The 25768-nt window shown below is 39.5% G+C and overlaps 2 protein-coding genes across 3 annotated transcripts; one reads left to right on the top strand and one right to left on the bottom strand.

The window, feature by feature from the left end:
* The first annotated feature begins 2136 nt into the window (after positions 1-2136).
* Positions 2137-13333, top strand: depdc7a (DEP domain containing 7, paralog a). Of its 2 annotated transcripts, none has more exons than XM_044347422.1 (9): positions 2137-2397; positions 7230-7689; positions 8450-8580; positions 8728-8920; positions 9656-9876; positions 10030-10172; positions 10257-10382; positions 10530-10608; positions 10729-13333. In XM_044347422.1, exons 2-9 carry the CDS (start codon positions 7238-7240, stop codon positions 10950-10952), a joined length of 1569 nt encoding a protein of 522 aa, XP_044203357.1. In that variant the 5' UTR covers positions 2137-2397; positions 7230-7237; the 3' UTR covers positions 10953-13333. The 2 variants fall into 2 exon arrangements, with proteins under 2 accessions (XP_044203357.1, XP_044203349.1); XM_044347414.1 differs by lacking the exon at positions 2137-2397 and adding an exon at positions 3816-3896.
* cstf3 (cleavage stimulation factor, 3' pre-RNA, subunit 3) lies at positions 13139-24814 on the bottom strand. The gene is made up of 20 exons (XM_044347404.1): positions 24597-24814; positions 23785-23889; positions 23508-23603; positions 18248-18280; positions 17367-17464; positions 17198-17264; positions 17075-17109; positions 16856-16982; positions 16666-16743; positions 16406-16568; positions 16070-16179; positions 15848-15964; positions 15523-15741; positions 15301-15403; positions 14948-15017; positions 14649-14844; positions 14408-14558; positions 14186-14280; positions 14002-14062; positions 13139-13716 (listed from the first exon to the last, which is right to left on the bottom strand). The coding sequence occupies exons 1-20, from the start codon at positions 24621-24623 to the stop codon at positions 13517-13519; spliced, it is 2151 nt and encodes a 716-aa protein (XP_044203339.1). The 5' UTR covers positions 24624-24814; the 3' UTR covers positions 13139-13516.
* Between the last annotated feature and the right edge of the window lie 954 nt (positions 24815-25768).

Below are 25768 nucleotides of genomic sequence, written 5' to 3' on the forward strand. Positions count from 1 at the left end.
CTTGAAACCTCTCAGGAACAAAACTGTAAACATGACATCATCACCAGCAATATTTAACCAGACTCCAAGAACATGTGTACTTTATTAGTACTTAATTCCTTTATCATGAAGTTGCTGGATAGTACAGTGAAAATGCTACAACAGGTTATACTGACCACAAACTACATGTCAGTAAACTCAAGTGACTTTACCAGGAAGATTGTGTTGGATTTTAGAAGTTACAGAGTGTGACTGTGTACCAAGGTTGTTTGGCACATAAGATTTGGTTCACCTGAACTAATGGAAATTTCCTTGGTTAGAGGAGCACCCAGGCTGTGTTGACCACTCCTAAGAGTTGGTACTTCATCCCAGATGTTTTGTCACAGACACCATAACACCTCCAAAAGCTTCATGAGTGAGTCCTTGCATCCCGGGGAAGTCCAGTAAACTGTGATTACAACTACCTGGTTTACATTATTCACTTTTACATTACATCTATTTTACAACAATAAAGAGGTTCACTACTGGTATCAGCCATGCAATTTAAACGTGAAAAAATTGTGACAGGGATCCAAAGAGTGTCCCCTAAAGTGTTGTCCCCCCCCCACCCCACCCCACCCCACCCTACAGCTCAGCTCCAAAAGGTCAGTTAGTGTTAAACTTCACCTGCTTGTTGGAGTGTGCAGTTAATATTGGCTCACATCCTTTAGGGGGAAGAAGACACCAGCAAAGCAAGAAACTTGTCGTGATGCTCGCCCACCATGCTGTCATGACCAAACTATTCAGTGTGAATGGGGTGGGTGACATTGTGTCAACTGAAAGGGCCTTGAGACTGTTGAATAAAATATGATTGTCCATGATTGTCCCCCCTAACTCCCTCCCAAAAAAAACAAAAGTTTCTCTGTGCTGCAGCGACAGTTCTATGAGGAAAAGGCACTGTCCTCTGTCCTTTGGAGCTGGAGAGGAGCGGGGGCGGAGGACGGCCAGTCAGGCAAGCGTTTGGGATTCCAGTACGGGCACAACTGGTAGGGACAGATACTGAACGTCTGCTCTCCAGATGAAAAGCGTATGAATTTTAATGCACTGCATTGTTCCATATGTGGGAGACAGACTGAGAGGACCCTTGAGGCAGCGTGAGAATGTGAGAAGGGCACAGTACTGTAAGTTGAAGGCTGCATGTTGGATAAGACTGCGACTGTTTTTTTGGGAATGCCCTTTAGTAAAACCTAATGTACTGTCTGATGATGGTGTTGTTTTTAAAGCTGTGTTTAACCAGTCATGCAAACTCTTACAGGGTGCACAGCAGGATGCTGTTGTTCATACTGTACCTGCCACCAGGTTTGCAATGTGTTTTACAGCATATAGGTTCACAATTTTTCAAGTCTGTCTTAAAATGTCAGGTGTCCATGTGAACATTGACACATGTTTTTCCCACTGTGATCTTTCCTCCTCTTCATAATGACCATTAAAAGATCCCTTCACAATGCTCTTTCAATGTAAGCAATGGGGGACAAAATCCACAGCCCTGCTTCTGTGCAAAAAGTGCAAAAGTTTATTTGAAGCTAATATAAAGGTTCAGCTGTCCAAATTAGTCAAATCAAGTAGATATCTAAAGGTTCTGTTGTTTTAGTACCAAATTCTACTGTAACCCAAAAAGGAAACATAAAGAGGGAATTTTAACTAAAACTGACTCTAAATTTGGAAGATATCCACTTGTTTTGACTTAAATGGCTTGAAGCCTCATATTAATTTTAGATGAACTTTTAAATACATTTTTGCACTTGACAAGGACTGTGGATTTTGTTCCCCTTTGATTACACTGAAGGTGAATTAGGAAGTGATCTCTTAATGGCCAGACCTGACTAATGTTTTAAGACAGACTTGGAAAATTGTGAACCTAACTTTTAAGAACATTTTCATCTTTGTTGTCCCACTGAGGCCCTAAACAGGAGTTTTCTTATTTTGAATGCCACTTCCCAGGGGAAATTCCTTAGTATATTCGTCATTATCATACCCGCAAATAAACTTCTCTTGACTAACATTGAGTGACCGATAAGTATGAAGGATAGAGAAAAAGAAATATGCAGGGCTTTCCGGCTACAGAGAGAGAAACAGGAGAGCAAATATTGCTTTGACCTTGTGGACCAGAATCTTTAATTGTAATGACCAAAGTGTTCTCTCTTTCTCTGTCTCATTCTCTGTGTTAGCATAAAACTTTTTTTTTTACTCTACAGCACCGAAGTCAGCTTTGTGTCAAGTTGAAGAGTTGTAAAACCAGTTTCGCCCCCAGCCAAAGGCTTCTCACTCTAACTGAACGCACAGAGTAACCTTTTACTTCAGGTGTGGATTCCTTTCTCACATGTGGATATGATAGCTGTATATAAATACTGAAAAACACCATCTACAGTAACAGAAAAGGTGAGTTTATTAACACAATTCATTCTTTGTGGTCATGTGTTACTGTTAAACTGTGACTTTATTTTGGTCACGCAGGAGAAGAGTGTTTACTTTTGTGACTCAATGTAAACAAGTGAAGTTCAGGTGTGTTATCATATCATTTTTGTATGTGGCTTGAGCAGCTTTTGATTTTCATTAAGATTTTGAAATATTTTGGCAAGGTTTGCTCTGCTTTGCATTCTTGTAGTTAACACACGCAGACTTGCCGTTGCATTAGAGGAACGTTACCTTGCTCAAGAGCAGCTCAGCAGTATTCACAGGAAAAAGAAATTTCCTTTCCTGCTTATCCTGGGAACTCCTCTGTTTACTTTTTATCAAATGGTTTGAAAAGCCAAACAGATGTAGGACCTATTCTGGCCACATACTCCTCTACCTTTACCTCCTGTTCGCACATTCTCACTTCAGCTGGCTAGAAAGAATTTTTCTACATGAAGCAGGTGAAGAGAACAGTAATCAAACCGGTTTGCCCCAGTTGAACACCTCACCTGTTGAACCACACTTGTGTCTTACGATGATAATAGCTGTCTTCCTCTCAGTCTCCCATTCAGCGAGTGACCAGCATTGAGTTTACAGTGTCAGCTTACTACTTTTCCACTGTCGGATTACACCTCAGGACAGAAAAGGCACCAAGTCAGAGCCTCTCAGTTCATTCTGTGTATTTACTCTGCAAGTTTGTTTATGATAAACATCTTAAGACATTTCAAGTTAGCGTCAGTCTGCCTTTATGGATCATCCCAGACAAGGTGGAATAGCATCAGGGATACTTTGACACCTGAGGCACCTGCAGTCATGTGTTTGATAAATGCGTCCCCAGTGACGTCTACTGTTTTGACTGAAGGAAACAGGAATCTGTCTTTACAAAAACATTGAGCTTTTTCTGTTTATATATATCAGTCAATCTCTTCTCTTCTCTGGAATATCTATATCTGTCTCATATGCTTGCTGCTGTTGAACAGGTCTTTATCAGATCAGATTTTCTTCCACTGTATGCTTTTAAGGGTGTGACATTTAGTGAGTGAAAGGTTGTCTGAAAACTTCCTGGATTTTCAGCATTTCTTTTAAATGGAAAAGTCTCAAAGAGGAAATTGTGAGTGTTTAATAAGAATCCTACACACTGGCTTTTGCTACTCAGCATTGCATTATGATGATTGCATTGTGAATTTCATATCCTTCATAAAAGGTTTCAGTTCAAAACGTATGTCCAAATGTAAATAAGTAAATAATAAAAACAAACAAAAAAACCCGCCTCAGATAGCCAGTAGAGTCTCATTATCACACTAATGGCCGGACAGGGCGGTGATTGGGACATGAATAATGCATTGCAATGGGAGGAGACGGTTTCGGGGTTAACTGTAGTTAGTTGCGTGCGTCACGTTGAGAATTGGAGACTGAGGAGCCGGTACGGTCTGAATGGCTGTCTCCACAGTCACTGGAGGAAGTTTTCATGCAGCGAACACCAGGTAACAGTCTATCAGTTAAATAACTCTTAGAGGTTAATGTCTTACGTGTTTGAAACACACTGGAAAATGAAGAGTTTGGCTTATATAGTTCTGTAACCTGCTGTTTTGTGATGGGATGTTTTAAGAAATTATATTTTCATGTCTTGCCTTACTGCTAATTTAGATTTGACTGAAACTATTGGGCTTTATATGTACTTTTAATGTGTTATTCATCAACAAATTAAGATTTTACGCACACCGCGTGCGTAAAATCTATTTTTAATACACAGGGGCTGATTTTTCTAATCTAAAGTGTTACAATTTCTAAAACATGTTTGGAATATTTTTTCAATGTCTGTTTGGTCATTAAAAAAAACTCAAAACGGAAAAATGTCATTAGGCTATAATGCGCCCATTATTAAGGTTTTATATATGTAATTAATTTCTTTATTAATATTTAACAGATCATTTAATGTTTCGTAGACCAGTTATAAAACATTAATTAGAACAGCCTTTTGGGTCTTTTTAAAACTGGGTTATTTGACTTTTGTGCTCAGTGCGGACTCAGCACGTTTGCTCTTGAGTGTTTGTGTTAAACACAGGGAGAGCAGGGTAATTACCTATATGTATAGGGCACCATATATAGCACACACACACACACACACACACAGAGTTTATGAGGGTTCAAATTCATACGGGCCAATAGTCCACCGTGGTTCAGCATCTTCAAAGTGTGTCCTCTGGGATGATCAGTTAATCTGACTAGTCCCAGCATGTGGAAGGAATGAAGGTATCTGCTACAGGCGATTAACAACCTGCTGCTATTGGCCTGATGATGCCACGGTGCATTTTCATCGCCAGAAACCATTAGTCCTGTGCTTGTTGCGGGTTATGGCAACACTCTTTAAAATCAATACGTTTTTGCTGAAACTGCTGCAGTGATAATAGTAGTTTTACGAGTTGTGTCTAACCACCGTGTCCACAAGGGGAAGAGTCCCATATGTTGACTGCGCTGCTCCCTCTGCGATTATTTACCTCCACTGATGTGTGCAAACACTGCTGCACTGTTGTTCTTCGCTGAAAGGCAGGTCAGTCCTCTCCTGTATCGTCCTACAGTCTTCTAACTGCGGGGTTATTATGTAAAGAGGAACCAAAGTCACAAGAGAAGGGGACTGGCGTCAGCTATGCAAACCACTCTCAAATCTCAGCCCAGCGCAAGCAACAGGAGGTGACAGAACACAGCCGGGTTCCCAGGATTGTATTGACCCACACCTGACCCCCACTCTTTTTTTCTGTCTCTTTTCCCTTAACAAGCATTAATGGATATTGATCAGATCCGGATTTATTCTGTAACCAGTAATCCAGGGATCCCTGTGGATTATGCAGATGGTCTCCTCAAGGATTTCATTCTGATAATGCAGTTTCTTTCTACTAATTGACTTAACCTAAAAGTATCTTATTCCGGTGCAGTGACTTTATAGTAACTAATATTGGAATAATATAGACCTCTTAGTAAGAGTTTAAAGAACTGAGAAAAACTGTGATCTGTTTCTTTCATTTATGGCATTATCAGCTTGTTATATCTCCCACGATGCCTATTATGCAAACTGTTGAGAGGTGTTCTGCATGAAACAACTGCTGCAGCCACAATTGTTCTTCCCTGATATGCAAATCCCTTGTTCAGGACAGTTTCTTCTACCCCAGAGAGAAACACAGTTTGACGTAGATGTATCTCATTAATCAGCAGATCGCCTACCTCTGCTCTCAATGAGCTCTTGTATTTTTTTTTTTTTTAAACAAGTGGGTGAACATCTGCTTGCTGCTGTACTGTCCTGGAGTCTTCTTGTTTTCAGGTTTTACAGATGGGTCAAATAGTGTTTGTCATGTTTTGTTATCATAACACAGAGCTTGGCTGCTGCTGTCTGGGCCTGATTTATTGCCCCTGGCCTCAGTGAGTCTCTCAGATCCTCCCCTAACATTTGCTCAACAGGCTTTAAATGTTTCCTGTTGTGAGATGAAAGCCACACGGTTCTGGTTTCTTTCATTGGTTAGGCTTTGTGGTGGTTGACACAAATGTTGCAACCGTGAAATCTTTATAACAAAGACCTATTAACCATAGAAAATTAGATATGATGAGAAAGAGCATGATGGAGAGTTCAACATGTTTGTGTTGGATCGCGTTCATCGTCTACTGATTTGTGAGCATGTATTAGTAAGAATTGAGCCCACCCACCGGAAAATACAATAGGAATATATTAGGATATCTCTTGTGAGAGCAGTCTGACAATACGATCATTGTCTCTCCATTTCCTTTTGCATGTGCAATTGAGCGTAGCGTTGCATTAGGTGTCTGTTATGGTAAGAAAATCACTTACAGATGATGCTCTTTGTTTCTCTACATGCGCTTAATAACAACCGACTGCAGCATTTAAAGTAGGATTTTTGTTCATACAAAAACTTGAGGAAGAAAGAGGATTTGGGGAAGGTTACTGCTCTCATGAGATGCATTAATGCTGGACTTTGTTCTGTGACGCCCACATACAGTAACTTGAATTCAGATTCTGATTATGTGACATTACACAGAAGACAGGGAGTGTATGTTTGGCAAAGTCAACAAGCAGAAGCACTGCGTAGTTTCTGAGAAACTGCTTCAAAATTGTCAAAGCTGAGGAATAGTCGAGTACGTTGTGTGATTTATAGTGTCTCCATGTATAAAAGCTTACTTTCATCTTGATTTTTGGAGTAGATATGTGGACTACAATCAACAATCATTTTCTTTCTCTTTGGTTTTTTCAGTCATGATTCATTCATTTAGTCTAGAAAATGTCAGAACATAGTAAGCATGTCCATGTGATGTCTTAAAATTGCTTATTTGATCTTACAAACTGTACGAACCCCAAAGATATTCAGTTTACAATAATATGAACCACATAAAAGCAGTGAATCCTCACATTTGAGAAGCTGGAGCCAGTAAATGTTTGGACTATTTTTCTTGGTTTATCACTTAAATTATGAATTGATTATGAAAACTAATTTTTTGTTGCTTGACTAATTGATTAATTACTCATTTCAATTTCTAAACTTTCAGCACCAGTATATAATATAGTTGTATAGTATTGTTCTTATGTGTATCAGTGTGTAAACCTATTGTCACAACTTACTTATTATTGCCAGTTGGTTGAAATCTCTGCAGCAATTCAAATGTGAATCTTGTGAATTGTCATAATTAAATTTTTTTTAAAGTTTAGTTGAAGTTTTTTCCTGGCTGACTTAAGATTTTCACACCTCTACTCCAGCACTCATTCCTACACCTCTGACTGTCTCTTATACTGACCCTCTCCTCTCCTTCACCAGAACAAGGCATGGCTGGGAAGCCTTTCCGGGCCACCTATATCTGGGGCAGCATCATCTCCAATCTCCACACTCATGTGGAGGTCAAGCGCCGGCGCCACAACCTGAAATCCTACCATGACTGCTTCCTGGGCTCCGAGGCCGTAGACGTGGTGTTGGCACACATAACCCTGAACCGTTTCTTTGGTGACGAGGCGGTGCCTCGCTACAAGGCCGTCCGTCTCTGTCAGGCCCTGATGGACTCGAGGGTGTTTGAGCCAGTGGGCATTAAAGTATTTGGGAAGGAAAAGAAGCGGGCCACATTTGAAGACAGCAGTTGCAGTTTGTACAGGTTCCTGAGCCCAACAACAAGCCCCTCATCTCTGACCAACACCAAGTCCCACTCCACTAGTACCATCGAGAGCGGCTATGACTCACCAAGCATGAACAGGAACAAGAACAGCCACAGTCCGTCACGTGAAAGGTACAGACAAATGTCACAACATCTTCAGATCTAATTTTTGATTTGCTTTGTTCTCCTTCCTCCAGACCTAATCCCAAATCCAGCAGAGAGGGAGTAAGGGGACAACGAGTTTAAAGTTCAAATATAAACTTCATGAGAGATGAAACAGAAAGAAACCCACTGTGTTACTTGCTTCAACACATTTTAAGCTCAAAACTGTGAATCCTTAAAATAAAAAAGCCGTCATTTGAGGCTGGAGAATTTAATTCTAAGAAGGATGTCGGGCACATAGCAAACACAGACAGGATGAATTACCCGTGCGATGCTTGCACATGGCCACAGCACTTTGTGTTAGCACCGTTTTGATCTGATGTTGTTTTTCTGAGTGACAGCTCCAGACTGAACCAGAAAACAGGCCATATGTCTCTAAAAGGAGATGAAAGCTGCAGAGGACCCATGTGCTCTAATAGTTTAATAAAGCTTTTGTTACTTGCAGCATGGGCCAAGTCAAGTCTTCATGGGAATAATATAAATAAACAGAAAAGAAGAAAAACTTCACTTGTCCTATTTAATGTTCATCAGAAATTGTTTAGTGCTGGAAATTGAACGTTTATTTTGTCAGTTTGATATGAAATAGCCGTAATCAAAACAGCACCAAATGTGACTGAATCACAGGTACTAGGAACCATTTGCAGCCTGATGCCACATTTGTTCCTGTAATAAGTCTGTTTTTTTTTTTTCAATCATTCTCACTGATTGCTGTTATTATGTGACTCTTCAGACAAGAGGTGCTGAGCTACTCCACCCACTCCCCTGTAAAAACAGACAAATCACTGGAGGACGTGCTGAGAAATCTCAACCTGAGCTCGACCATCACCCCTCAGATGATCAACCTCGGCCTCTCACAAGAGCGTAAGTGGTTCTCCATTGGATAAAGTACAACAAAGTACAACGTAAAACAGGGTCCATGTTTTCATACAGCCAATGCATGGTCATATTATGTGTGTGTGTGTACCTATAATATGACCCTCATGGCTTTTCATTCTGTGTTTCCTACAGTTGTAGATGAGGTGTGGCACCAGCAGGCAGTGTTCAGGCTACTGCAGCTGATAGAGCTCCCTTTGTTGGAGCACTTGTTGGAGGGGAAGGACGCCTCGCGGCCTCCCTTGCACAGCATGGACAGTGACCCGGACCTGTTGTATACATCAAGCTACCTAGACAGAGAAGTTCTCAAGGCCTTCAGTGAGGCACAGTGAGTCTCCAATAAGCCCGTACAGTTTTCTCTATCCTCTAAAAACTGTGACTTTTCTAATTAAAATCTGATGTTCTTGCAATTCATCTCTCCTAATGCACTGATTTAAGATTTGAGAAACTCTCACTCAGTTTTAATAAACTCTTTACTTGCTGCAAAATATTAAAGGAGAATTCCAGTGATATAGCATTACACCTCCACAAAGTCAAGGGACTCACAAGAGCCAGATTGAAAAAAAGAATGGTCAAAATTGAAGCAAGTGAGGCAGAGATATCCTGACATTTAGTCCCTAATGTAGTTCCATAAGCTCTGGATCCTACATTTCCCATGATGCAAACAGCAGCATCTTTTCATCAAATCTTCCCTGCTTGCTAAACAACCACGTCTTTCAAACTCCACATAGGCTCTCTGTTATAATTTTGTAGTCTCCAAGCCCAAGGTGTGATAACCCTGATGACATCACTATGACATCATCAAGGGTCATTTTCTCAGACATCACAAAGCCTCTGCATAGCCACAGTTTCCACAGGCTGGGTAGTACTGACTAGAAACTGACTTTGACATGTAAAATTGCAGTGCTGGCGGACAGAATAATGTTTATGTTTGTTGTTCTCTCTGAACCACAGAATGTCAATTGCTTAGACGACCTTCTTTCTATCTCTACGTCTCCCAGTTGCCTCATTCCGTTCTCTCTGTTGGGTGTGTTTTAAATCACTACTCTTCACTCTCTCTCAGGGCTGATGAGTGGATGTCAGGAGCAGTGGACTGTTTGGAGTTTCTGCCTGATGAACTAGTGGTGGAGGTCAGTCGAGGTTTGGCTGGCTGCACTGACGACCTGCTCCAGTGTAAGAAGCTGCTCTACGGGGTCCTGGCTCAGCATTATGGACAAGCAGAACAGCCACCTCTGCTCAGCAACCATGTCTTCGACATACACTCTGGCATTTCGGAGCTACTCGGTAAGAAGACATTTTGATTTCAGGAGTGCTAATAAGGCCTTTATGGTGATGTAAACTTCAGGAGATATCACATTTCATACAAGGCTAACATATAAGGCTACAATTCTCCAGCTCAGTGTTTTCATCCTGGTGTTTTGCTTGGTTTCTTATCAGTTAACGGGAAGCAAGAGCAAGCTCTGGAGGCTCTGCAGCTGAGCCTGAAGCTGCAGGACTCTCGTAGCAGGGAGGAGCTGCGCAGGCTCCTGAGATTCATGGCCATTGCTGCCAAACCACAGGAGGTCAAACTGCACACAGAGGTGAGCTCTTGCATGCATCTTTTGTGAGTCCTTGTGTATATGTGTGTGTGTTTGACCATTGCTAACCCCAAATGCTTCTCTAAGATCGAGAACAGAATGGCAGTGAAAAGGTCTTTCTCAAGCGCCATCATCTACAGCAGAAGACTCTCCAAAGGAAAAGTGGACTTGATGGTCCTGTTCATGATGGATAACCACTGTGATCTGTTCAAAGTGAGTGTTCTTTATTTGTCCTTTTGCCCACTTGCGTTGCAGGCGGGACATAAAACTTCTATTTGGCGTGAAATAAATATTTAATATCAGAGTCTTTAAGTCAAGATAAACACAGACTACGTGTACCACTGCTCTCTTTTCTACCAGATTCCTGTTTCATTGCACAAAATGGTCAGTGACAGAATAATGAATATCGTGAAAGGGAAGGATCCAGATATGATAACGGGTTAGCAGATTTTCCTTTTATCTATTCATCTAATTCATTCAGTGTTGTTTGTGTGACCAAAGAACATTTTGGTATGAATTAAGATCTATACTCTTCCTTTTCCATCCTTCTTTACTCCAGGATCAACATACTGCACAAGAGTGAGTGCTAAGGCCTACTCAGAAAATGCACAAAAAACCACTAAGGATGAACTCTGGTCCTTACTCCGGACAATCCACGAGAACCCTAAACTCTCCACCAAAGAAAAGCGACGGCTGCTGGGACAGTTTTACAAAGGCCATCCGGAGATTTTTGTTCAGTACTTTGGAAATCGATTGTCCACTGTCAACACGTTGCTACAGTGATATTTATCAGTTCAACAAATTCATGTATTATAATGTAAAAAGAGGTAAATATGAGAACAAACGCTAATAAGATGTAAATGATGTGAAGATGTGCAGCATATGTGGATTTTATTTGCTTATATGTAAATAGTTTAGACTACTGAACAAGAATGTGAATCGTTAAGTGTAGAAAGTCGTATTAAGCTCTGATATTTATGGACATATTTACTTCTCTTTGTTAGATATTTTTTTGGATGCAGGACACTCACATTAAATATCTTTGTGAATTTTGTACATTGCTTTCCCAGAATGACAAAATGAACCAGAGTTCATTGAGATTTTTTGATGTTTTCACACTGCAACGCGTCTTGACAACATTCTTTGTCTACAGCCAGTGAGGACAAGTCTGCATATGGCTTCTCAATGGTTGTATTCTTTGTGCTTGTGCAACAGAGACATTGTTAGGAATAGAGATGTGTCTGTTCATGTGGTTTCTCATATATAATGCGATGCATGTACAGCTATGTCTGAGGAACCCTCAAACGGAAATTTAAACCTGGAAATTTGAAAGTCTGATGTTGTGTTGTAGTAAACAGTCAGTGGCATTCATGAAGATCAGCCCTCTGGGTCTTTGTGTTTGTTGCTACAAATCAGCAAAACAGATGTTTGTACATTTTTTTTTTGTTTGTTTGTTTTTTACTGCAAAACCTTAGCCTCGTTTTAGTGGCATCTTCAAGGTTCTGTTTCAAACAAGGTTTTTGTGTTCCCTCTAATCAGCTGGGGAAATTGCTTCCACATTTTCAAGTGACAAAAGCATTCTCAGACTATGCATAAACCCAACACATCTTGTGCATATTTTGGCAGGTTTTTACAGGATTCATCAGGAATTGTCCTAATATTCATACATGTACATTGGCCCTTTTTCATGTGTGTATTCTGATGAAAAGAGAACAAGTGGCATCTGGTATGTCAAGTAATGTTTCCACAAAACACATATAAGATTCAGTTTTTTCTGAATTTCAAAATAAATAAAAAACAATTTTATTCTGAATAAGAATATGAGACACCCTTTGCTTTACTTTGTGACCATTCCTACTTGACCCCCACACAAGATGTGGACATGTTGTTTTTTTGTCAAATACAGATATAGTCACCTTTTTATAGTTATATTTGTAAAATCTAAGGATGTTTTATGCTATTGAGGTTCTCAGTCAACTAATAAACTTGTGAAATTGTCATTCATATGAACTGTCTTTCTATAAAATCAAAACCTTGTTACAGTTAGTGAAAGGTCAGTACTATCCGTCACGTCCTGTCATTGTTTATCCTTTATCTCAAGATATGCAAGTTCAGCTTAACATTCAAACGGCAATTCACGTAAGAAAATGAAAGGTCCTTTCCGTTTAAAGATCCATTGTTCTGTTTCTGGTATGTAGACATCATACTTGCCTTTAAGACGCTGAAAGACAAAATCACAAGTATGTTTGGACTGCTCTCAGGCTGTACTCATTGACTTGATATTAACAACTAACTGGACAATGAGAAATGGATGAATAAGTGCTCTTGGCAGGGAGTTCTACAATAACACTATTTCAGGGAAACTGTTGGCAGAGTCAATAGATACACATTTCATAGTAGGGATTAGATTTGCAGTAGAGTGGAGTTCTGCATAAACTGTTTTATGCCAGTGTTACCTGTGATTAGGCACAGAGCTGAGATAGGCTGCCGCATACAAAGGCTGTGTTGGGCAAATAATTATGTCATCAGTCCAATGTGAAAATGAACAGCTGGCTGGTATTAAAAAGATTTTTTAAATTGTTTGTCACAATGGGAGATAAGTGTGTATATTTATTAAAGGTAATGCTGTTTAATAAGCTGAAAGGTTTGCTTTCATTGAAAACTACAGTAAATATGTTTAAGGTCTTTTGGCACATTCAAACTGAGGCAAAACGTCCGTCAAATAAAGCCTGTTAAAAGTTTTCATAGCTATCTTGTCCTCATACAGATTGGATAAATCTCATGCTGCTGTCTTCCTTAGTGGGAATTTCAACAGAGGATGACTGGTCCTGTCAGATCAACGACCAAGTATCATACTGCCCCCGAGTGGTAACCATAAAACATGACATGGCTGTGCTTCAACACAAGTCATGATAAGAGCAGGACAGGAATACAGCATCAGTTAAAGTCAAATAAAGGAGCAAATCCAGTTGAATTCTTCCCCACTTTTATTGAAAGGAACTGTTTCCTCCAGTTATCTAAAAAACAGCTTGTTTCCACTTTGCCATCACTGGAACATCACAAGGCCAAAACTGAGCTGTGTGCCAAAATCAATGGTTGAATTAAAAATTTTGTACAGTATAATGGTCAGTTTTTAAAAATAAAAACTGTTAACAAAAAAAAAAGCAACAAGAACACTCGAGTGTGCGTACTGTGTGTATGTGTGTGTCTGCATATATGTATGCTTGCTGTACAGAGATCAACGGAAGTATAATCTGTCAGACACACTCAGAAATGTGGACGTTTACCACATTTGACCACCTGTTAAGATTACATTCTTGTACGGTTCACTGTGTGTTTTAGTTGGCTTATCGAATCCTCTTCTGTTGGCGTGCGCGGTAGATGTCATGTATGGGTGGAGCGACCGCTCCTTTGTCATCCTCCTCGTCGGAGTCTGCGTTAGGCCTCTTGAGTGACTTGGCAATAGCGTGGTTCTCCATGGATCCATTGCCCTCCCCTCCTGCATCAGGCTGTCTGCCAGTGATGAGCTCTACAGCAGCATCGACAGCTATGGAGAGCACAGAAAATTCATCAGTAAGATCTATACACAGTCTTTAGCCAATCTAGCAGCAGTGTGAGGCTGTGACGGAAATTACAAAACAGAAAATTTGTTGGATGGATAAAGGTCTTTATCACTAGTTTGACAAAATAAGTCAACATTGGCCTGAAGGAAGAACCAGAGGAAAGGCTACATCCATCCATCTGAAACTAAATCACTAAAGCCCACTTTGCTAGTGTAACTAAAAATAGAGATGGTCTGGATTGATCTAAAATACTGACAAAAGCAACTTACTCTCAGGAAGTGTGCATCTCCTGAATGTTTCCATGAGCTCATCCACTTGAACAAAGGGACCCTGCAACAAGAGACAATTACAGACTCTTTAAGACAATCCTAGCAGAAAAAAAACCTGCTGCTTACACCTTGTATTCATTACCAGTAAATATGAGCTTGAGAGTGTTAAGCTGCTGCTACTCACAGTGAAGCACGTAGGTGGAGGGAGCAGCTTCATTAGAATAACAGCAGCGGGGGGGACTGGGAAAACTCCACCAGGGACAGGGTGTAAACCTGGAGCTGTGGGGAGGAACCCAAGAGGCTACATTAGAGATGAATCCTTTTACGCTTTTAAGTAAATGCAGAACAAACACCAGAGACATATCAACAACTTAGCTGTGCTCATGGCCAACTAGGGACTACGTACGGGCAAGGTGACGTGGCTGAAAGGGGATCATCTGATTGGTGTCAGGTTTGGGATATTCAGGTTTACGGTCAGCTTCATCCTTTAGTGCAGGCACAGAGGGCGCCACCACTGTTTCTGGGAGCAGAGCTGCCAGTTTGGCACGAGACACATCCTACACACAACAGACATAAGTTAAAAATCAGTTCAGCATTACAAGTTAGACATGTTTAACTGCGTTGTCTATAAAGGGAAAAATACACACCTTGTATCCAAGAGCCTTGAGTTCACTGGTGGAGCAGGGATACAGGTCCATGAACTTGTATCTATCTACAAGCAAGGCTGTTTCTTTGCCCTCGTACTCATCTTTGAAAGCTGTGAAACGCCTCCGCTCCACTTTCAGAATACTAGCCAGGTCTCCTATGTTGCTCTCAAAGGCCAAGAACCGCGCCCAGATTTCACTGGGGAGTAAAATAAGAACAAAATTCAGCAAACTTCGTAAGAAATGTTGATTTTAACAACACAGGCCTACTTTAACGCAACATAATTAATAGCTGACATTACCCTGACTTTTCTGGCGACAAGCTTCCTGAGGTGAGGACACGTTCAAACAGAACCCTAGTGTTGTTATCCTCTGGAGAAGGAAAAAGCAGAGGAAGACAGAGAAAAATAGAGTTAAAAATCTATCATCCATTATTAAGATAGTAATGTAAAAGATTTTTGTTATCTCCGAGCAACGGATAAAAGGACATCACTGCTTCCTTTCTATCAAATGACATGTTATAAAATTCATGGCAAAAGTACAGCAGCACCATCGTAACAACTTCTCTTAGATTTTTTGGACTGGTAGAGAAAAACCCCCCACATATTTCCAACATTATGTGTATCATCTCTGCATTTTATTACACATAACCTACCATTGAGATGTGAGAGGTAATCAATGTACGCAAGTATGTACTCTGGAATGTCACCATATTTCTTCAAACCAAGCTCAAAAATCTTGAAGGCCACTGATTTATCCTGTTGGGGGAAAAAATCACAAGTACAAAAACAAGTTAAGAATTGAACAGGTCTTTAAGATTCTTCTTCGTCACACCATAAAAATGCCAAACATGCAGTTATACAGTACGTGTCTTCACCTTGCTGCAGTAGTACTCCATCAGTGCTGCAGTCACGTACACGTGGTGACGTGTACGCAGATCCTCTCTGGCCTTTTTGAAGATGGTGCGACCTGATTTGATGCCCTCTGCCCTCCTGGCAAACTTCATGTACTGGATGTAGACCAGTGTGGGGTCAATGTCCTCAATGGCCAGCAGTTTATTATAGATGCTGTGAACCTTCTCATATTTCATACGACTCTATGAGGACAGCAAAAGGTAAATTAAAAATAAACATACTGATAGGTGCCTGTTTCTCTTATTGTTTTGGTTAGAAGTTGTGTTTAATAAGCAACTGCACACTCACTTCTTCATAGTCAGCGAATGAGAAATACAGAAGCATGTTCTTCTTCAGTAGAGTCCCAATGGCACGTTCATAGATGTTAGCTGCCTCGTCACTAAACAGCTTGGAATTATTCATGTCCTGAGGGAAACAAAAGGACGTTATAAAATATTATTGCACTATTTTGTAAAGTAAAATCACACCAATTTCACATAAAATCTGGATCCAAAAGGTTTCATCTCTTACCCCTTTCTCTGCCAACAGTTTGCTAGACTGCTCCAGGTACTGTGCTGCCTCATACCAAATGTCAGGATGGTGACCCAGCACCAGCAGGCACTGCTCATAGGCAAACATCACTGCAACACATAACAAAAACACCCATCCATCAAAAATTTTAATTATGTCAGTAATCAACGCTGGTCAAGATATTGCAAGAGTGTCTATAAGGGAATGTCTTTGGCAAAAAGTCCTTATACACTAATGCATTTCCACTGACTAATTTAGTGACTTATAATTACAAGAATCACAGGCTTTCTAGGACATATACAGCAGAGATTTTCACATTATAACAGAATGCAGCACCTCTTTTTGTGATGAGGGTCTGGTCTTCTGTGCGCAGTGGGTTGCTTTTTTCCCACTGGATGTATTTCTTCCACATTTCCACTTGCTGGGCTTCCTGAGGGGAGTTCTGGGGTGGTACCGAGGGTGCATTCCTGTCCAGCCCCTTCATCACAGTCTCATACTCCTGAACAACACACACCAGACAACAGATGTTTGCATAAACAGCACAAGACAGAGGAAACAGATTTGTGCATTTTGTGACGCTTTGCACAATGTATCACCTTTGCCACTCTCCTGGCATTCATGTAGTCTCTGCTTCGATCCTCGATCATCTTTTTGGCCAAGTGCACATTGATTCCCTGATCATGAAATAGAGAAGTCAGTTTAGCCAGTCTCTTACACTCTGGTGCACTCGCATTTTAACAACTAAAACACCACATATGCAAACATACATGGCAACAAATATCTCACCTCTTCATATTTGCTATAATCTCTCCAGAGCTGCTCTATATTGATCATGGGATTCACACAGCCTCTCTGGTACACCCTCCGTACCGCCGTGATCCGTTGGTTCTCTGCATATGAGCCAACAGCCTCACTGATGGGACACAAAACAAAAATGTCAACATTTGACAGTTGTCTAATGCAGTTCACCTAATCTCACAACAGTACAAGAAAAAACAAACTTACACTCCTTTGAGGAAGTTAATGTAGTCCACCCAAATCTGGCAAAGGAAAGAATAGCTGTTAGGATACAGTAGTTAACAGAAACAGACATACACTGGTTAGATTAAACAGTGCAGATCTGTGTACCTGATATGACATTATTTCCATGCCAATTTTATCCAGGGCAAAGTCATACGCTTGCGCCATCTTCTCTCTGAAGGCAAGAAAACATGGGTATTAAAACAATAAAAATGACAACTGACAGTACACCAGTATGCCACATTACTTTCCTCTAATACCCAGCATGTTGTCTTACTTGTAACTAGGCAGTTTTCCTTTGGTCTCTCGGACATATGAGAGGTAGCATTTCCACAGGTCGATGTGTAGCACCTTCATGAGGCATCTCTGAAACAACTACAAGGGCAAGAATGGGGAAAGATAAAAACAACTGCCCCAGAAACACAGATTATATATACACTGCATATATTTTAGAAGACACCCAATCAACATCAGTGTTCCAATAATTTGCTTCAGAAAAACCCCATGCTCACAAAATTCCTACCATCAGATCATGAAATAGGTCTCTTATGTGGACAACATTTCAGTGAGCTCTTCCAAACTATAATAAATACCAGTATGTGTGTAACTGCTGCCTTTGCACCAGAGTTTGGTTACATTTTTTATATAAAGTGATGCTAAGGCAAAACACAAACAAATTTTCAGATTCAACTAAGAGTTTATTAAAATGTGGGAACCAAATAGGAAACAACAAAATCCAGTGCAGTCAGTTGAATATATTACATTTGGCAATAGAAAGTGAGTAAACAATGGCTATAATTAACTCACAGTTCAAAAACCTTCCATCCATTTTCAGAAAAGACATTTTCTCTCATTTTCACACATTCAGTGCTTGTTAGAGTTTGTCAACCTGCAGTTTTCCCTTGTTTTGGGGATTCAAACTCATAATGTTGCAGGTACATGGTCAACACTCAAAATGATTGGACCAAAGCACTACCTTTTATGTTACTAGACTAATCATTTTAAAGAGAAAAGTGTGTATGAATATTCTTTTACAAGTCAAGAAAAAACATGCTGTCATGATAAACAGCTAGCCTAATTACAAATTTTCAGATGACCTATCTTGGATTTTAAAGTAACAGACACTATCCAGTTTTCATGTGTGTGATGGACACTTACCTTTTCTACTTTGTCATAGTTTTTAGCCTTGATCTGCAAATAAGAGTGTAAATGCAATGTTAATTTAATAGTCTTCTCTTCTCTCTTTTTATGGCTTACAGCAAACATGCATTCATGCAAATGTGACCCCACACACATACACATATGCACACAGGACACTGAAGATCAACAAAGTGAGATTCACACAAGAATGACAAATTACTTTTAGAAAGGGGTTTATTTTCTTAGTAGATTGCGCCTCAGAACCCTGACAAACACCAGTGACCACGTGTTACAGATAAAATACTTACAAAAAGATCTGGAAGCAGAATTTAAATATAAATGTTACTGAGAATACAGAAAAAAAATGTGCTCAGAATTTGAGAAGTACAGTACTTGACATTTTTAAAAAAAAATCTCTTCACAGACTTTCAGGGCCTCGGGTCAGCATGTTTCCTTGGTAAACACTGTTCCAACAATGAATTTCATACAGCCTAATGTTGATGAGTTGAGGCAACAGTCTCACAGCACCCTCCAGTAGTGACAGAAGAGACTGTTGTTTGTGTGGTGTTAGCGTCCCATCCCACTGTGTTTACATTAATATGCTCTACAAAGTGAAAAAAGCAGCATTCAACTAGCCTGGTGGTGACAAAACTAACAGTTTACATGGAAGGTAAATATCCCGGTGGGACTGAGAAGCTGTAAGATGACGTTGTTGCAGGGGCTTCAGTAATTAAAGTGTTACAGTGAAATAGGCAAATTATAATTATTACTTATTTAATGACCTGTTGTAGTAAAATTTAAACATATTTATCTGTATCTAGACACAAATGGTCCATAGCACCGTAGGGGAAATTATACATTTAACAATTTAAGATGAAAAGCTTGTTTTAGTCATTCATTTCAATTAATGACCAAAGCAGTGTAATTCAAAGTTCTAAAGTGGTGCATGCATTTCACACAAATGGAAAAATTAATCTCTTATACAACTTAAGGAAAAAAAAACCTTTTGGCACATCCAATACATTGGGCACTTATAAAACATATTTTAAAAGACTCATTTCTTAAAACTAGAAATTAAAGTCCTCTTTCAACACCTACTGCAGTTTAGAGTGCCTTTAGGGTATCCTGCCTAAAAATGACTGACCTACATTACTGGCTAATTCCAGGAACTGCAACAGCATATCTGACATGGTGCTTGCACCTTCATTATAAATACCAAGCACAGGTAAAATAAAGCGATATGTAGTTTAGGAAATGTATCTCCTGGTGAAAATGTTTATTTTTAGCCAACAAGATATCATGTAATGCCTAAGAAATACAATTTGGAATGTGAAATTCGGAGTTATTTCAATTGTATCAAGACTTTTACCTAACTTAACCTGACATGACTAAATGAAAAGATTTTCTAAGCTTTCCAAAATGTACATTCGGTTAAGTTACAACTGAGGTGTGAATAAAACAGAATTAGAATTAGTCTTCCATGATCAGTCAAATCTGAGCTTTTACAGCATCTGTTTCCATGTGCTAAACTGGAACAACTCAAAATGAGCATGAAGTAGACTGCAGTACTGGTATGTCTGGTTGAGTCAGGTGAGATGGTTACAGAACTTTGAAGATTCTCCTCTGAGGTGTAACATGCTATATCACTAAAAATCACTTAGGTGGTCTTATCAACTTGCTTTAATATGAGTTATGTAATAAAAATAACAGCTTCATTACACAACCATTTCAGGGGGAGGAAAGGAGATGAGGGCAGGTGAGAGGCAGAAACAGATTTATGAAACAACATCCCTGCCATAAGATAAATAAATGATGACATTTTCACTATTTGTTGAGGACAACTGCCTGAAAATGTCTCTGGTGGACACTTGGGATACTGTCACCAAGTACTGACTGATAAAAATTTTCTACACTGCAGTAAATAAGTTTGAAACTTAAATGCATCTGTGAATACACAAAAACTCAACTGCATTTGTTTTCCACTTTTAGACAAACTATGCAGTAGGAATGGTGATATTGTAAATATAAGAGTGTTTGCTCAACAAAATAAACAAATTTTCTTTTTATTGGATAATAAAAGGGACTTGATTTTAGTTATGCAAGTTTTTTCTTTGTCCCTGCTGGTTTCCGACAAAGGGGAGGTTGTATTTAAAAAAATAAAAATAAATAAAATTCCTGAAAAACTGGCCTCATTTGCTGTTTTCTCACACACTGCAAGTGACATCTCAAGACTTTCCTTGTTTTTTTCCCCCCTTCATGTCACAGGAAGCCAAATTATGAATTGACCAAAACTCCAGCAATTATCAGCTGATATGTGCTGCCAACTTTCACTCAATGGCAAAGACTCTCATTCTCAACTGGGCATTCCAGTATAAGTAGTGTGACAAATAATCCTGACTGAGCTAGACTTAAGGATTTGGTATGATTTGCCCAGTATACAACTTTTTACAAATGAGGTCTGTGTAAAATCTCAAGAGAACCAGGCACTCTATGCTCACAAGTGAAACTGCTTTGCATTCCCATACAGTTGGTGAAATTGGCCTCAGTTTCACTCTTCTCACACGCTATGTGACATTTCCCCTACTTTCCTCATATGTAAATCTTTGGAGATCCACACTTTCTATGCTTAGAAGTGAAACTGCTTTGCATTCTGTGACAGAATTTGCAGAATATTAAGATTTCACACATGGGTTATGTAAGGCCAAAAGGGTTTCCATGTTGGATCAGTACATTAATAGTTTGAACCTGATAAAGGGGGGATGATAAAAGGTCATCCACATACTCACCAAATAGGGGATGTCTATTTTAACTAGGAATTGCAAATACATTGCAAGCTATTAAAATATCCCTTCAACACATGCTTTGGATTTAAATACTATTAATATACTATTTGTATTCCAGCTGGGAATTTTAACGCAAATAAATAAAAATTCATGCAAGATAAAAAGGGTCAGTCTGTCATTTCTGTGAACAGAGACCTCTATGCCAATACGACAAACCAGTATCTTAGTTTGTGTCTTGGCCTGAATTGTGGGTTGGACATTAGTGGAAAGGTTGTGACTAAATAATAATCTGGTGAAGAAAAGGGAAATTGGCTAAAAGTCAGTTATAACTTGATGATTTAAAACAAATTATATATTGATTGGCTTACTTTAAAGGGACTGGTATATTTGCTTTGCAGTACAAATAGCTCCTTATTAGAAGTGTAATCTGAGTATTTCTGTTTGGTAGGAACCTAAAAAAAATTACAAATGATAAGCCTAAAAGTCTACATTTACAGGCATTAACTTTTCAAACTTTAATGAACTCACTTAATCGCTTGACAAGGTTAAACATAAGCCTAAATTTATTTTTGTTACAAATGTTCAGTGAAATCACATTCATGTATTCCATCTTGCCTAGAAAGTTGTACATAACCCCCCCACCCCCAAATATTCACATGTAACTCCCACAACTGGGTGCTAATATCTAATCTACTAAAGATCCACAGGTTGGTTTAAACATAAATACCCACCAGAAAATGACCTCAATGGAATATTTCTTTCCTATTTGTAAATCCTGATCAGTAACGATAAAAAGAGAAAAGATTATTCTATGGGGGCGCCCCGGTAGCCGAATGGTCACTGCGCATGCCACATAACCACAGCGTCCCTGGTTCAATTCCAGCCAGGGACCTTTGATGCATGTGGTACCCATCTCTCTCTCTCTCTCTCTCTCTCCCCTTGTTTCCAGTCTGCCTCTTCACTGCCCAATAAAAATTCAAAAAGTATTCTTAAAAAAAAAAAGGAAAAAAAGGTTATTCTATGTTAAGTGGAAAACACAGTCTTATTTTCACTTAACAAAAAAGGGGTGACACTGGCCGGGTTTCAAACCATCAAAATATTAAATCTGTCACCTAAAATTATTAGTAATATTAATTAGTAAAATATTAACTAAAATAATTAGGCTTCCTGAAAAATAAAGCTTTGGTGATGACAATCACTCATTACTAGCTGCTGTAAGGTGCTCCTTATGTTGTTGCTTGTTATCAACTCTGTAAAGGGGTAACATGTAAGTAGTGTGTGATTTGACACTTACGTATTACTGGCACAAATACTTATTGTCATCTGCAGGATAAAGGGAATCATTAAGGCCTGTTCTTGAGAAGCCCAGTCCATTTGGAAAATGCAGTGCTCTCTTTCACTTCCTAACATAAATATGTTCATATAATAAAATGATCTCACTTGCACTGGATAATACAAAGGTGGATGGGAATTGGGGGGGTAGGGGTTAGGGGTAGCTTCACCTAGCAGAGCAACCCCACAATAACAAACCACAATCTCAACATACAGCCGCATTCCATACACAGCACAGAGGCCACCTTTTTTCAGGATTACACACTAGTTGTTGAACTAGTGATGCTGGTGCTTGGGTAAAGGGAGCAAATACTGTGCAGCATGTTTTACACCAATTGCAGAAATTGTCTGCAGGGGTAGAGGGTTATCTATGCACCATGCACTACACAAGGTTAGCAAAAATGACTTTGTGCGAGGGAAACTGAATCATCATTTCAGTAGCTGATTGCATAAGAGCAAAGCTTGTTGGTGGCATCAAAAAAAGTGGGTCACTGGTCATATATAGATATATTCAGGAGGAGTGGGGGAGAAATGTCTCAAGGAAAGAAAGGGCCACACAATCAGAGTATTTGTTTATAAATTTACCCGAAAGAAATGACACAGGAGGCAATAAATTGACACGACAAGTGAATAAAAGGCTAATGCACTCCAATACCATTAAAATAGTTTTAATACTGTTGCAGACCAAACATGCAACAAATGCACTTTACCCCATTTAAGTACGGCGCAGAAAATGTTTTTGTAAATCCTGGGAACATAAGCAGAATTTTCTGAAAAAGAAATGGTTATAGAGTTGATTTCCCCTTTGTTTATGTTTAAAGGCACAATTCTTAATGAGCTGAGCAAAAGTCTGACAAGGAAACAATGTTTTACAGCATCAGTATCCTGTTCGATCCAAAGTCCCTAATTGTGTAGGATGTATATGATATCCTTTGGCAGGTAGGTGCCCCTCCACTATCAAAATATCTTTATTACTACTGACCAATATACCAGATGGTAATGAAAACAAACCATTGATAAAAGTAGCCGAGTAGCTCAAATCAAGAATTGTGACTTTAAACTTCATTTAAGTAAGAAACATTTTGTTTGTGTGAAAATCACATTGTTGATCATGTAAGAAATAATCCCAGCCATGCACACTTAAGAAAAGAAAAAATATTAACCTCAGCTTCAATGAACAGTTTCCAGAATCTGCCAGAACTTGGGAACTGCGTGACAAGTCGCTCATATGTCTTCCTTGCTTTATCTATAGGTTGATTCTACAGAAGGAGAATGCATTTACATTCCACACTATTAAACATACGAAGAAGCAGTCATGTGGGGAGAGAAAAAAAAAAAGATGTAGTGCTTTGTATTTTAACAATCCATAACCCTTTACCTCCCCCCACCCTTTATTCCCAGTTTGCTTAACCCCAGGAATGCAACTATGTGTCACTAAACCTGTGCTTCTCGAATCAGAATGCTCCATGCGTCAAGGTCATATGGGTTTTCTTCCAACTTCTTTTCTGCCTTCTTCACCTTCTCTGGAATATACTCTGCTGCTGCCTGCAAGACAATACAAATGCACAAGGGAAAAAAAAAACATTATGTTGCTGAATGGAGTCACAGAATAAACACCACCTGCAATGGTGGTGCCAATTCTAGGGGCCCACATAACGCTAAATGAAGCTTTATTACAACAGAATGGGGGATATAATGCTTCATGAGATGTTGAATTCTTGGCTTTGCCCCTGCAGTGTGTAGTAGAACAATAAACAACAGGTTTGCGACAATTACACTTGCAAAAACAAAAACACTTCATTGTCTTAGTTCCACTAACGTTACCTAGCTAGGTCTGTACAGCTGGCACCATTAAGAATCATCCAGCACCGTGAAAAGTCGCATCGGTTACGGCGATTAACTAGCAGAATCTTTACCGTTAATATCAAGTTACCATGGAGGCGTTGTTAAGTTAGCTCAACGTGTTAACGCTCGACAACCAAGAATCGACAAATGCTAACGTTACCAATTACGTTAACTGTTAGCCAGTCAATATGGCGTACACATAGGCTAAGCTCTCGACTTTACGACAAACCAAGAAATAACATGCTATCTGCGCAATTATGCAATACTAGTCAATGGCAAGGTATATAAATTACAACAGAATGAGTTCACTTGCTAACATCATCGAGGAATAACACACAAGCTAAATATGCTGGCGTTTCATTAGCGGTTAGCTTGCCCGTCAGTAGAACTGCATGTAGCTAACTTACCTGGTCGGCTGCTCCGTCGGTGGACATGGCTGGAAGAGTAATCTAGGTTAGAAATGTAACAGCAAAAGGAGTAATGCTCAAATAATAACGTGATGGCAATCTTTAAAACGACCAAGTAATCGGCATAGCTTCACAAGAGTCGATCACATTGCCCTCAAACTACTAGCTGCTCAATAGCTGGCCGATATCTCAAAATGGCGTGAAACCAGTGTTCCGGTCGCAAAAAAAATGTTTTTCCTAGGATGGCGACGGAATGACCCGCCCTACTCTGCCTCTGATTGGCTAGTACTTGTTGCCTTCGTTGGTTGGGTTGGTTAGGTTTAGGCATGAGGAGTGAGATTGGTTAGGATTGGGGTAAGAATATCAGGGTAAGCCAATCAGAGGTAGAGAAGGGGCGGGTCACGACTTCACCATCTTAGGAAAAAAAATGCGTTCCGGTACACCAGCAGTAACAACAATAACATTTCCGGCGCAAATCCTTCAAAACAAAACATTAGCACTCCCAAAACCCATCTGACTGCGCGAATCACATGACGTCACAATATAATACAATACATCTTCACACTATTATTTAATCTGTAGAGTTATAAACACAACACATTAAGCAGTGCCCTATAATGGTGACTTAATTGTGTCCACTTTAGATCTGTTTATAATAATAGGTCTACTATAGGCTACTAATTGAATTTGAATTTAGAGCGCTTTTCAAGATATTCAAAGACGCTTGAGTAGATTTTATGTAAAACACCATCTGCTATACATATCCACTTAAGTGGGAAGGCAATGTGTTAAACAAGTGTTGATTGGATTTATTCATTAGGCTATTGTGTAGCATATAAACACCACTTGTTGAAGTATATGGGTGCCTGGAATAGACTAAACCACTTTTTGAGATATGTCGGATGAAAATGCATAATTTTGGCAGCATTAATGGGATTTAGGTTTTTTTGTGAAGCTAATTACGTTAAGAAAATAGCAATAAATGTACTGACTAGAAGCACAATATGTTTTAGTATGTTTACGCATGACAAGCACGTGCATTCAGGTGATTCATACATCTCTAAACCAGGATTACTATTTTGGCCTATAGGCGGCTTTTGGCAGTATTACTGTACAGAAATGACTACTATTCAGCCCCTGTTTGATGTTGAAGGTCTATGGACAGTTATGAC

This window comes from Thunnus albacares, chromosome 1 (genome assembly GCF_914725855.1).
Source record: "Thunnus albacares chromosome 1, fThuAlb1.1, whole genome shotgun sequence".
NCBI lineage: Eukaryota > Metazoa > Chordata > Actinopteri > Scombriformes > Scombridae > Thunnus > Thunnus albacares.

Bases quoted from the DNA above. Each gene is read 5' to 3' on its own strand.
- depdc7a (XM_044347414.1), top strand. The intron at 7,690-8,449 runs GTACAGACAAAT...GTGACTCTTCAG, and splicing joins CACAGTCCGTCACGTGAAAG to ACAAGAGGTGCTGAGCTACT. The intron at 9,877-10,029 runs GTAAGAAGACAT...GTTTCTTATCAG, and splicing joins TGGCATTTCGGAGCTACTCG to TTAACGGGAAGCAAGAGCAA.
- cstf3 (XM_044347404.1), bottom strand. From the start codon at position 24,623: ATGTCCACCGACGGAGCAGCCGACCAG. The intron at 18,281-23,507 runs GTTAATATTTTT...TCTTATTTGCAG, and splicing joins AACTGTTCATTGAAGCTGAG to ATCAAGGCTAAAAACTATGA. The intron at 16,983-17,074 runs GTAAGTTTGTTT...GTGTCCCATCAG, and splicing joins ATTAACTTCCTCAAAGGAGT to TGAGGCTGTTGGCTCATATG.